The sequence below is a fragment of the Panthera uncia genome, chromosome D2 (genome assembly GCF_023721935.1).
Source record: "Panthera uncia isolate 11264 chromosome D2, Puncia_PCG_1.0, whole genome shotgun sequence".
NCBI classification, from domain to species: domain Eukaryota; kingdom Metazoa; phylum Chordata; class Mammalia; order Carnivora; family Felidae; genus Panthera; species Panthera uncia.
In genome coordinates this window covers 53,726,840-53,739,489 of record NC_064818.1, presented here as the reverse complement: position 1 = coordinate 53,739,489, position 12,650 = coordinate 53,726,840, and the positions used below count along the sequence as shown (strand labels likewise).

The window sequence follows — 12,650 nt, the reverse complement described above, 5'->3', positions numbered from 1 at the left end:
CATCTGTGCAAAGGCCATGTGGTAAAACCCTCCTAAGATTTTCTATGAGGACACGTGTGCCTCTTCTGAAGAGCTTTTTACTGCATAGTGAGAATCCTAATCCTTGAGTCCAGATGACCTTTTCTCCATTATCTGGGGGTTTCCCTCATTCTTTTCTCCTGTCACACAAGGAGACAAAGACCAAAGACTCAAGGTTAGATCCTCCCAGCTCTGTTGCATACCAACTGGTAACCACAGATCAAGGGCTTTACGTCATCGAGCCTCAGTTTCCTCATCTGTAAAATGGGGACAACAATAACAATACCTTGGCCCACACAGGTGCAGTGAATATTGGCTGGGATAATATATGCAAACATTAGCCAACCCAGTTCAGTCCAACTCAGATGCACATATTTGTTAAGCATCTGTTACAAACACTGCACGGTGGAAATATACAGGATATTGTCTGTGTCCTCAGGGAGTTAAGTGTCTTATTAGGGAAAACAGCCTTGGTTCACAAATACTATGGGCATGGTATGATCGGGCCCAGGAGCTTCTTGAAAGGAAGGCTTACCTCTGGTCTCTTTTTCTATCTCTGGCCCTTGGTACAATGCCTGGCACAGAGAGGTGCCCCATAAGAGTTTGTTAAATGAGGGAACAAATGAACAAATGAATGAGTAAAAGGCCACGAGAGAGATGTAAATGAAGCACAGAGAAGGAGGATGCCTTTGTGAAAGAAATAGAGTTGGGCCTCGAAGGATTTGGGCTAGGGCTGTAGTTGGAAGGGTTGTGCATTGCAGGTGGAAGGCAGTCATAGGAGGGGGAGCTTAGCAGCAAGAACTAAGGGGTTCAGGGTGGCTGGCAGGTGGGGGAGAGAAGCTGGAAGGACACATTGGGATCACACTCTGGTGGGACTTGGGCTGAGGGCTTAGGACACTCTCCCGTAAGCTGTCCTCTTTCCTGCCCCAGGGCCCGCAAAGTCTTTGCCCCTCCCCATCTGCCTTTCCCTCAAGCTCCACCACCCCTTCTCTGGTTCGCACCCAAATGGCTAAATCTTTTCCTTTTCTCCCAGCCTGGGCTGTGAGCTCTTTGACTGAGCCACCCAGGCACCCCTCCCTCTCCCCCTAATTTCTGAATAATAATCTCAACACTGTCTACTTCATATTCTTTCCTGGTCGTTTGGGGATGTTTCCTCTATCACATAGTGTGTGTTTTTGTAAGTAGTGTTAGTGTTTGCGCCTTGTTCATCTATATATCTTCTTATGTTAGTTTCTTTATGTATTTTAATATTTGGTGAGCTGCATCCTTCCCCCTTGCCCTTGCTCTTTGTGTTTTAGAAATGTCTTGGATAACCTCACTTGTTTATTCTTCTAGGTGAATGTAAGGGTCACTTTCCTACAAAACTCCAAGAGGATCCCAACAAAATCTTCTTAGAATTTGAGTCATGGTTGCATTAAACCCATAACTTCATTTGGAGAAACTGACACATTTATATTACTTACTCAATCCACCCAGGAACATGGAATGTGTCTTCTTCACTTACTATTATTTTTACAAATTGCAATAAAATGTGTAATTCTCCTATTGCAGTTATACACATTTCCTGTTAGAGTTGCCCCAAATCTCTTACGTTGACCGTTCTGGTGGGTTGTCCGTAATGCTCTTTTCCGCTGGCATATTTCAGCATGATGACCACGAAAGGGAGTGCCTTTATCACATCTCAGAGCAGACGAAGGCTTTCCTCCACCCCCCTTCTCATATCCAGCTGCACCCTGAACAATGATTGTGCCATCACCTAAAGAGCTCACCTAGGCACTCTCTTCTCCATTGCTGTGGCCCGCCCACTTCAGGATGTCGTCACTTCTTGCTGCGAGACCAACCTCAATGTCCAGTGTGTTCTTTCCTCCCTTCCTCCCTCTGTTCCAGGCCCATCCCAGGCCTGGGGTTACGTCACTGAAGAAGCTGGAGCTTTGTGTTTTAGAGAGTGTCATGGATGCAGACAGTTAACATGCAAACACAGAAAAAAGATCATTGCTGATAATGTTCAGTGAGCCCTGAAAGAAATGGGACCGGAGGAGGTTCTTCCACAAACTTCCTTTTATGCATTCAGCTTATAAGCCCAAAGATTGGCCCTCAGCATCTCAAAGAAGGATTTAATTGGTGCCCCATAATGCTCTTCGGTTCTTGCTGCCTCACCAGCAGCCCCGAACACTGTGGATCTGAATTTCTACCCCCATGCCTCTCTAGTGCCCCACTGCTGTCACACCTGACCACTTCCTGCTTTAGAAGCACACCTCTTCAGAAGCTTCTAGAAATCTATGTATAGGAGAAGCCCTAAATAGCCCTTTATTATAGAGGCCATCAGTGGAGGCACATGGGCTTAAGATTGCATCTGGGTTTTGCCTCTTACTATCTGGGTTTTGTGAAGGAGGGTGAGTTGTTTAGAGTCAGTAGTAATAGTCGTAATAGTAGTAACAGCTAACTCAGTGAGTGCCGATTTGGGGCCAGGCATTGTTCTATGCCTTGCACGTATTATCCCTCTTAATCTTTATAACAACCCTATGAGGTGAATCCTCCTTCTGTGGATGAGGCCACTGAAGGAGAAAGAGGTTAAATGACTTGTTTGAGGTCCCACAGCTAGTCAGTAGCAAAGCTAAGACTTTGCCGGTAAGCACTCTGACTCTGGACCTTGCACCGTAGGGTCCGTCTAGCAAACCACCTGATTTGCCTGAACCTCAGATACACCGAGATCAGGTTGGTAGTAGGTAGGCTGTTACATTTGTGCTCCCTTGACAAACCTCACCTGGCACAGTCAATTCGCTGGTACCATCCTCTCCTTCAGTGACTCTGGGCTCAGCCCAAAGCGACTTGCTTTGGCCAATGGGGAACTAGAAAGCATGATGTAAGCGGAGGCTTTTACAAAGCACTGGCACGTTGGGACTCATCGTTTTGGAAGGCTGCCTCTTGGAAGCATTCTGCGGTTAGGAAGCCCAAGGGGGCTGTGTGTAGAGGCCGCATGGAAGAGAGCCAAGGCCCCAGACTTATGGCTCCACGTGAGCCATTGTAGCCATCCCTCAGCCATTTGAGCTATCCCAACTAAGACCCCAGACACTGTGGAGCAGACAAGCCAGCGCCATTTGTTCTTTGCTGCCATTCTTGGCCCACAGAATCAGAAGCAAGCATAAAATGGTTATTTTAAGCCATTCAGTTGAGAGGGATAGTTTGTTATGCAGCAATAAGTGATGGAAACAGCCTTCGAAGAAGCCAAGGCCAGGCTGGGTATGAAAGGTGTGGGCCAAGTGACAAGAGTGCCTGGAGTCCAGGCTCAGGAGAGCGCTGGAAGTTTGAAGCCAGGTGAGCAACAGGTACTTCTGCTTTGAGAACTCACCTAAGGAAGAGATCTTTTGAGAACACAGGTACTTCTCTTTGAGAAGAGATCTGGCATGGCCGTAACAATAACCAGGGACCAGGAAAAATGCAGGTGCAGCCATTCAAGGTTGGGGGAGGGTCCAATGCCAAGCAAAATGGATGTTTGACTGGAGGCTCTGGGAAGGCAGCACTCAAATCTGCATGATTAAGAAGCCTCCCATGAGCTTCTGCCTGGGGCAGGAGCAAATTCTGAGGCCTCACCAGCCAGTGCTTGGACACAGGTGGGAGCCAGGTAACTGGCTGGAGAAGGGAGGGCCAGACCTCAGAATTGCCCACCGAACACTGTCTCAGGGAAGGTTCTGACAGGCCCTCTCACCTTCTCAGCCATGAGGTTTCCTGGCCTCCATCTTGCCAAGGTGTGGACTCATTACTTTTTCTTTCCATGGTCAGAACAGAGAAAAATGACGGGACCACAACTTTTCCATCTGCATAAACACGGCTACGTTTCTTGCATTCCCAGTGGAGAAAGGTTTTCCGGGCAGCCGCCTGTGTGTGTGTGCGTTATGTGTGTATATGTGTGTGTGCGTGTGCACTACAAAGTGCAGAGCACGTGTTCATAGGTGAGTATGTGCTGTAATCTTTTTTTTTTTTTGGAAATCCCTTTATTTCCTGATTGTAAAAGTAATCTGTTGAGCGCAATTTGGAAATTACACAAAGTATGTAAGAAAATAAAATTCACCCCCAAATTGCCAACCAGAGATAATCACAATGGGTATTGTGGGTATGTCCACCCAGCACTTCCCTCCCATCTTTTTTGGATCTGCTTTTTCAGAAAAGACGGGATCATACCCAGTTCTATTGGATCACCCTGGGCATTATTTCCTTATCTGTGTTTTGACTTACGATATGACCATTTTTCCCAGCTGGTAAACTTCCTTCTAAAACAGTTTATGAGGTTACATAGTGTTCCCTTTATATAATATTTCACTTTAGCCCCCGCCTCCCGTTGAGGGTGTAGTTATCACAATCTTTATTATAAAAATGTTGAGATGAATAGTCTTTTGTCTTTACGGCCAATCAGTTCCTTAGTGCCAATATCTAGAAGTCATATTATTGGGTCAAAGTCATCTTACTGCCTATTTTGGTACACCTTGCTAAATTACCTCATAAAATGTTGCCAATTTATATTCCTCCTCCACCAGCAGTGTATAAGAATTCCCTTTTTATTATACACATGCTGATATTAAATCATTTCATTAACACATGTTGGCAATGATCTTTTAACTCATTTTCCCTTTCCCTTCTGTAGCATTTGAAATTTGGCATAGATATAAAATGTACTTGGCACTGAATTGCTTAGGATTACACATTGATTACCATAGTGGTTGACTAGTTCATTCCTAAATCAGCCTGTCGAGGGGGCTTGGCCTCTTTTTTTTTTTTTTTCTAATGAATAATTAAAACCTCAGCTCAGCAGGTGTTTCTTGCACTGACGGAGAGGAGGTGTGCAGATACTTCACCCGTCTGCCTTGCCTGAGATGCTCGCTGATACCGCACTTGTACAGGTGTGGGGTAGAGGGCACGGGTTAGGAGCATGGATTCTGGAGTCAGACAGGCCAGACTTGGAATGCAAATTCAGTCACATACCAGCTGGGTGACCTCGAACAACTTACTCATGACCCTTCATTTTCTCTTCTGTAAAAGAGGAATAATATTACTTATTCATGGGATTGCTGTGCATATTACATATGACCAAAGGGCATGGCAAAGTAAGACTGCTTAAGACATAGCTGTGAGGATAACACTCCAAAGCCCTGTACAAGCTGGCTGTGCGTTCCTCAGGCACCAGTGCCCGCCATGGTGCCCTCAGCCCTGGCTCCGGCCACGCTCCAGCACTCACTTTCCTTCCCCAGGACATTGTCACTTGCTGGGTTTTGGTTTGTTTACTTGTTTTTGCTTTTTTGGTTTTGTTTTGCCTGTTTTGCTAGAATACTGTCCCTAGATGGATGTCCCCTTTTCATCATTTAGGGTCTCAGGCCAAATGCCATCTGCTCAGAGAGGCCTCCCCTGGGCTCCCATCCCCCCACTGCTCTTTCTTAAAACTGTTGTAATTTCTTCAAAGTGCTTAATCCTGCTGTGCAACAATCTCATTGTTTATTGTTGATTTTTATCCTCTGCGCCAGAGCCATGAAGGCACCATAAAGGTAGGTCCTGTGTGTCCTGTGTTCAGGAACTCGGCACAGTGCTACCCCAAGCAGACACTCAACCAATGTTTACTGAGTTACTGAGTTATTGAGTTACTAGTAATGAAGTGGTTTGTAGGAGCTTGTGCTGGAGATTTTTTTTTTTTATTAGAATAAAGCAATGCAGATGCATGATAGTAAGTTTACCTCTGGCGGGCCAGAGCTGTAAATACAGGTGTCTTCAAAGTGAGTAAATGGACAGCAGAGGTAGTCCCGGCCCGGTTACTTTAGCGTGTGATGTATACGAAAGGATTCGACACCAGACCATCTGGAGAGAATCTCAGTCTCTCTTCTCAATGGCTGTGTCATCAGTGATATCTTACCTGCTCTAAGCCTCAGTTACCCTGCGTGTAAAATGGGAACGATATCCACCTCAGAGGGTTAGCTTGAGGATGAAACAGGTTAACGTAGGTGTGTACCTGCAAACAGTCAACACTTTAAAAATGGTAGTTATTCTGGTGTTTAAGAAAACCAAGGACTAAAAAATGTTAGGCTCTACAAATGAGGGATAGAAGGAATAATTAATATAAAGCTTTGTTTATAATTAGCATATTAATTAATATTAATTCATAGTCACTATGCATGAGCATATATTCAATAGAGCAATATTGATCTATGGAACAAGACTGTCCTCTTGGGCTTTGGACAAGCCCATCTCTTTCTGCCTAGATGTCTTTGGATGTATATAGTTAATATTTCATTAATTATGGTGGAGGAGTGTTGTGTATACATCAATGTCTCATATGATGCATATAATTAAGCTACTGTTTGTTGGGAACGGAAGAAAATTGGGCTTTTCCAAAGAAAAGCAGCTTGCTCCCAAAGTTGCTAACAGATTGCTTCTTAATTGAACTTGGGAGGTGAATTATATGGTGAATTAGAAAAAAGAACAACTCTGAATTTAGTGAATTGTTCCATAAAGGAAACTGTGGGATTGAATTGCAAATGCTGGATAGAAACATTTCAGCCTGGCCCCATGCATCATGGGCCGTTGACCTCTGCTGTGTTTCAGTGAGAGCGTGAACAGGCCTGTAGCTCTCTTTTCAAGGCCTGGAGGGCATTCTTTCCCAGAGACCAGCTGTAAGCCTGGGTTTCTTATGCAAAGGAGACGTTTGAATAAGCCCCTGTGACTAATGAAATCTACAAGGTCTTTGCATATCCTCTCACTAAAGAGGTAATTAACCAAAGATCAAATATGAGCATTTATACATATTTTTTTTCCAAATATTTTTTGTCTTGCGATTACACCCAAGGAAGAATATATCCCCACACCCTATGCCCCCTCCCCCATTGTCCCCAATCTTTGTGTCAGGCTGTATTTCTCTTCCCTGTTCTGTGGTACCCATGCCCGCAGTTCCAACCACAGTCACACCTGTCTTACTCATTTGCTAGCTTTTACTGAAAGAGAGCAACATTTCTCATTGATTTAGATGTGAGAAGCGACTTTTTAAATGTTTGATGTCTGTTTCCAGCCCCACGTCTTTCATTACCGGTAAGCTTGGGGAGTAAGAGTTTAGTTGTGAGAAAATATCATGAAATGAGACTGCCTCTCACAGGTTCTCTGAGTAGTCACTCTCAACCTTGGCTGTACCTTAGAATCATCTGAAGAGCTTTTGAAAATCCCAAGGCCCAGCCCAGGCCCAGACTGGTTAAATAAGAAAGCCCCTGGTGGGTGGGACCCAGGCATCAGTATTTTTCTTCCTAAAACTTTTTTTTTTAACATTTATTCATTTTTGAGAGTGAGAGAGACAGAGCATGAGTGGAGGAGGGGCAGAGAGAGTGGGAGATACAGAAGAATCAGAGGCAGGCTCCAGGCTCTGAGCTCTCAGCACAGAGCCCGACGTGGGGCTCGAACCTACGGACCACAAGATCATGACCTGAGCTGAAGTCAGATGCTCAACTGACTGAACCACCCAGGCGCCCCATCAGTATTTTTCTAAAAAGTTTCCCAGGTGATCCCAAATCGCACTGAAGGTTGAAAACCATTGTTCTGAGAATATCTGCTTTCCTCTCCCCATAAAAACTGATGAAGACAAATTTTCCCATCAGTTAGGCTGCGTTAGAAATGATTGAGTCCTCTCTCTCTCTTTTTTAAATGTTTATTTATTTTTGAGGGAGAGAAACAGAGTGTGAGCAGGAGAGGGTCACAGAGAGAGAGAGGGAGACAGAATCTGAAGCGAGCTCCAGGCTCTGAGCGATCAGCACAGAGCCCAATGCGGGGCTCGAACTCATGAACAGTGAGATCAGACCTGAGCCGAAGTTGGATGCTTAACTGACTGAGCCACCCAGGTGTCCCGATTGAGTTCTCTTTTTAAGCACTGCCTACCTGACTTATCTATCCATCCATCTCATATTTTATTGAGTGTCTGCTATGTGCTAGGCACAGTGCTGGGTGTTCATTGTTGGACAAGACAAGATCCCTTTCTTTGAGATGCCAGAAACTAGAAACCAAACTGAGGGATCAGCTGAATGGACAGGAGGTGCTGATACCTTGTGGTAAGGGATGTGAATCAGCCCAGGCTGTGACTGCACAGAGCAGAGTGCTTGAAACTTGGGAGAAGCAGTGGGTCAGTGTCCCAGAAGAAGCAGTGTCCCTGCTGACACTTGAAGCACCAGTTGGATTTGGTGAAGACGTGGGTGTGGCTGAAGACAATAGAAATCAAAGTGCTGTAGGTAGCTTGGGGTGGCTGGGTAGGAGTGGGAAAGTAGCAGCCTCAAGGCCCCAGGAGGAGGAGGCAGGCAGGGCCTTGTCACAGGGGCCAGGCAATCCTTTCAGGAGTTAGAACTCATCCCAAAGGCAGTGGAGAGCCTCAGGAAGGGTTTCATCACGGGGAGTGGCCAAACCACATTATCTCCAGGTGGATCCCAGGCTTAGCTGTACTGGAAGCATGAGATTTGCTGCCCTTTTGAGAAAAAAAGACACTCTCTAGTCTCTTGCTGGTAAGGATGACAGAGGGGGGATTTGTGTTCTTAACTGCCCAGGGCTCCAAGCTCTCATAGGCCTCCTGGAAAATGCCGTGGGTCCCTTGGGGCCCTTCCCCAGGCTCTCCCAGGCACCCCACTTGTTCTTTCTGGTCCTGAGGCTGAGGGGAAGAAGCACAGGTTTGGGGGTCAGATTGGCCCCACCTCCAGCTATCACCATTGCTAACCATCTCTGTACCCTCAAGACAAGCAAGTCACTTCACCTCTTGGAGCCTTGTTTCATCGTCTGTAAAGTGGGGATGTTTATGGTCCTTTTGTCATTGTGTCTTTTTGAGGCTAGAATTACAAAACACAATACAAGAAACTCATTTAGCACTGTTCTCAGCGCATGGTCAGCTCCATAACTGCCACTTAGGAAACACTGATTCTTTCCCCCTCTATTTACGGGGGGGGGGGGGGGCACCCGCTCTGCCCTCAACTCCAGAGCTTTTGCTCCTATTATAGCTCCAAGCACCTGGAGGCCAATGGATCAGAAGTCCTTGACCCCCGCCCTCCTCTGCCTGATGCAGAGCTGAGTATCAGTCTCTCCTGGCTTTTGTTCCCTCATACACAGCCTACAGCTAACCTTGAACCCAGACTGTGCTTACAGGTTATTTTATTTATTTATTTATTTATTTATTTATTTATGGCCTCCCTCCACCCCTTTTGCAAGAGCCAAGCATGTCTAAACTTTCCATCCCTTCATGCTGGGGTAGTGCTATGTGGAATCTCCTTTCAAATGCCAGCCCCTGAGTCCCCCTCCTGACCACTACTAATAACCCCAGTCATATTCAAATTCGGTGCAGTTACAAAGCCCTTTTCGTGTCCCCGGGCTGTCATTTCGTGTCCCTCAGAATGAAAGCCAGATCCTCAAAATGCCCCCACATGAGCTAACCCTCCAGACCCTCCCCTGCCCGCTGGCCTCATTGCCTGCTACTCTGCCCCTCACAAATCATCCTGCCTCCCTACCGCCAAGCACACTCCCACCCCAGGGCCTTTGCCCCTGTTGCTTTTTCAATTTGGAATGTTCTTCCCCAGATTATCTGTGGACTCTCTCCTTCACTTTCCTCAGGCTTCTGCTTTTCTACCTCACATGAAACAACCCCTTGTCCCTAGTGCCCACTGTTCCCCTCACCCTCATTTATTTTCTTCACAGTGCTTATCGGCAACTGACTTAAATACTTAGTTGCCTATTTGTTTTTTTGTTTTCTCCCCTACCCTCCATCAGAATATAATTTCCATGAGGTCAGGGTAGAGTTTGTTCCGTGTTGTATCCTGAGCAGCAGAAACAGCATCTGGCGTGTAGCAGGTGTCGGATAAATATTTGTTGAATGAGTTAGTGCCTAAACAAACCCATTACCTCATTTGGTCTTCAAAACAAACAGCCCATTTGACAGATGAAAAATACAAACGCCCAAGGTCTTATCCGCAGTTACGCAGTCAAGACTAAGCTAGTCCTAGATCTTTGGCTTCAGCCTCTTCTTCACTCCACACATGCCACATTCCTGTGCTGGCCAGCGATTTTCATACCATCAGGATTTCCCCTGACCTTTAGCCCGAGAGGAAATGATATCGCAACTGGAAGAATACCCAGAGGGCTGGGAGCTGGCAGCGAATGCACCGGCAGCTGCAGGGAGTGTGTGAGTGGATTCCGAGTTGGCCAGAAAGGCAGCAGAATGAACAGGGCGAAGGCACACAAAAATGTCAGCGCACGTCTGGTCCACTGCCGGTGTCATAGTCAGGAGAGGGAAAGAGGCGGTCTGCACGGTGGACCACAGGGTCGTCTCCCTTGCTTGTTCAGGGCCAGGTCATTGGATTGCGTGTTTGGGACCCTACCTCGAGCATTGTTGGAAGCCTGTGAGCTGTGGGGCACAGCAAAGATCATCAGGTTTCCTACCAGGAGACCGTGTCCTGAGCCCCCAGCTTCCCTGACGGGCTGGCAACCCCGGGCTAAGCATTTTGTGTCTCAATTTTCTCCTCTGGAAAATGGGGTTCCTTTCTGCCACAGAAGGTTCTAATCAGGGTCAAAGGAGATATGGGAAACTGCTTTGCAAGCTGCAAATTTCTAAACAAATGCAGGAAACAGTTTTGCCCAAGTAGATTGTCCTGTAGTCGCTTTGATGTGGTTTCATACATATAACAGTCTCTCCTGGACATAGGCTTTGCCCTCATATCTGCTCCCTGGTGTCACAGCCCACTCAGTTTCGCAACTCCTAAATGTAGGAGTCACTAGGGGCCCCTCTCAGTCCCTCGTATCTAGTTCATCAGCCTCCCTGTTTCCCTGTCTGCAACTATATCCCTGTGGATCCAGCCTCCCTCTCTGTCTGTTCCCCCTTGCCCACCACTGTCAGCCCCTCCACGTGGCAAGCTCATTCCCCATCCAGATTCTTTCCTGATCCTGGCCCAGACTTCTATGTCAGTTTCTTTGACTCCAGTGGTCAGAGAAGGCCCTTTCTGAGCAACTGCCCCAACCGTGCTCCACCACATACCGCCTTTGACCTTCAGGTTTTCTGAACCTACAACGATTGTGGCCTTTTGTTTTCTTACTTTGTGTTTATCGTCCAGCCACCCATGTCACCCGTCTGTCTTGTTCACTGCTGGATCACCTGGTGCCTGGCGATCGCCCGGTGCACACAATTTCGGCTCACTGTGGGTCTAATAATATTTGCTGATTGACCATGTTCCTGGTGAAGACAGGTGTGAACGAGGTTTATACCCAATGGCCACTAGCAAACAAATACAAGGATCACTGTTCTTGACCAAGGCGGTGTCTGCGGAGTCTAATACATGAAGCTAGCAAAAGGGATTTCTTTTTTTTATGTTTATTTTTTTATGTTGAGAGAGAGAGAGTGCGCACATGTGAGTGCAGGGTGAGGGGGGCAGACAGAGAGAGGGAGAGAAAGAATCCTAAACAGGCTCCGAGTCATCAGGGTAGAGCCCACCTCAGGGCTCAATCTCAGGAACCACGAGATCATGACCTGAGCTGAAATCAAGAGTCGGATGCTTAGCCAACTGAGCCACCCAGGCGCCCTGGAAGTCAACAGAGCAGTTTCTTTTTATTTTATTTTATTATTTATTTATTTATTTTTAAGAGAGAGAGAGAGAGAGAGAGGAAGAGAACGTGTGCACACACACACACACACACTCATGCATGTGTAAGCGGAGGAGGGGCAAAGAGAGAAGGGGACATAGGATCTGAAGTGGGTTCTGTGCTGACAGCAGAGAGCCCGATACGGGGCTCAAACTCACGAACTGTGAGATCGTGACCTGAGCCGAAGTCTAACACTTAACCAACTGAGCCACCCAGGCACCCGACAGAGCAACTTTAAAATGAGGCTCACTCCAAAGAGAAAACCAAAATACTTATTTAAGCCAAGGTCGTAACTGACCACATCACATATTTAAAAGCAGCACTGATGATTTCTCCCTGCATTCCACACCAGGGGACCCCAGAAGGCTGTGTCCTGTTTACATTTGGGCTTCCTGATGGAGGTGAGGGTGAGAAAGCTGACTTCGAGGTTGACTCTGGGATTTGCCTGTTAACTTTGTGTATCTGACTCCAAATACCCTTGAACTGGTCAAGGAGAGTAATCCGTTTATAATTTGTGAATCATGTGCGTGGTTATGGAAAAGCAGGTTCTTTTTTGCCCCTAACATCTAGAACAGTACCCAGCCTGTGATAGGTGCCCAATCAACCCTTGTTATCAAATCTTTCTTGATCTGCCAGGGATTCTGGTCATCCCTCAGGTGACCAGGTTTGCTCCCTCATTTCTTGGTGCTCCTACAAAGAAGGCTAATGTGTCCTCATGCTTCTTTTCTTCCTCATTCCTTTAGGTGGGCTCGAGGAGCAGCCTTTCGAGAGCTGGCAGAATGCTACAGCCATGAATACCAGCAGCGAGGAAGCCAGAAAGGGTAATATGAGGCCCCACCAGGCCTCTGCATCCTTGTTTTTTTCAGCTGTGGTAAATTTCGCAGAATATAAAATTTCCATTTTAACCATTTTAATGTGTACAACTTAGTGGCATAAAGTACCTTCACGATGTTGTGCAACCATCCCTCTATCTTGTTCCAGAACATTTTTATCATCCCAAAGGAGAC

At 46.5% G+C, this 12,650-nt stretch overlaps 1 protein-coding gene across 1 annotated transcript in view; it reads left to right on the top strand.

Annotated features, from left to right (window-relative positions):
- Positions 1 to 12,650, top strand: part of TLL2 (tolloid like 2) — a 122,211-nt gene that overhangs the window by 39,886 nt on the left and 69,675 nt on the right. Inside the window, exon 3 of the mRNA XM_049646453.1 lies at positions 12,387 to 12,464. Within this exon, the coding sequence (XP_049502410.1) occupies positions 12,387 to 12,464 (78 nt within the window). The remainder of the gene's footprint in view (positions 1 to 12,386; positions 12,465 to 12,650) is intronic.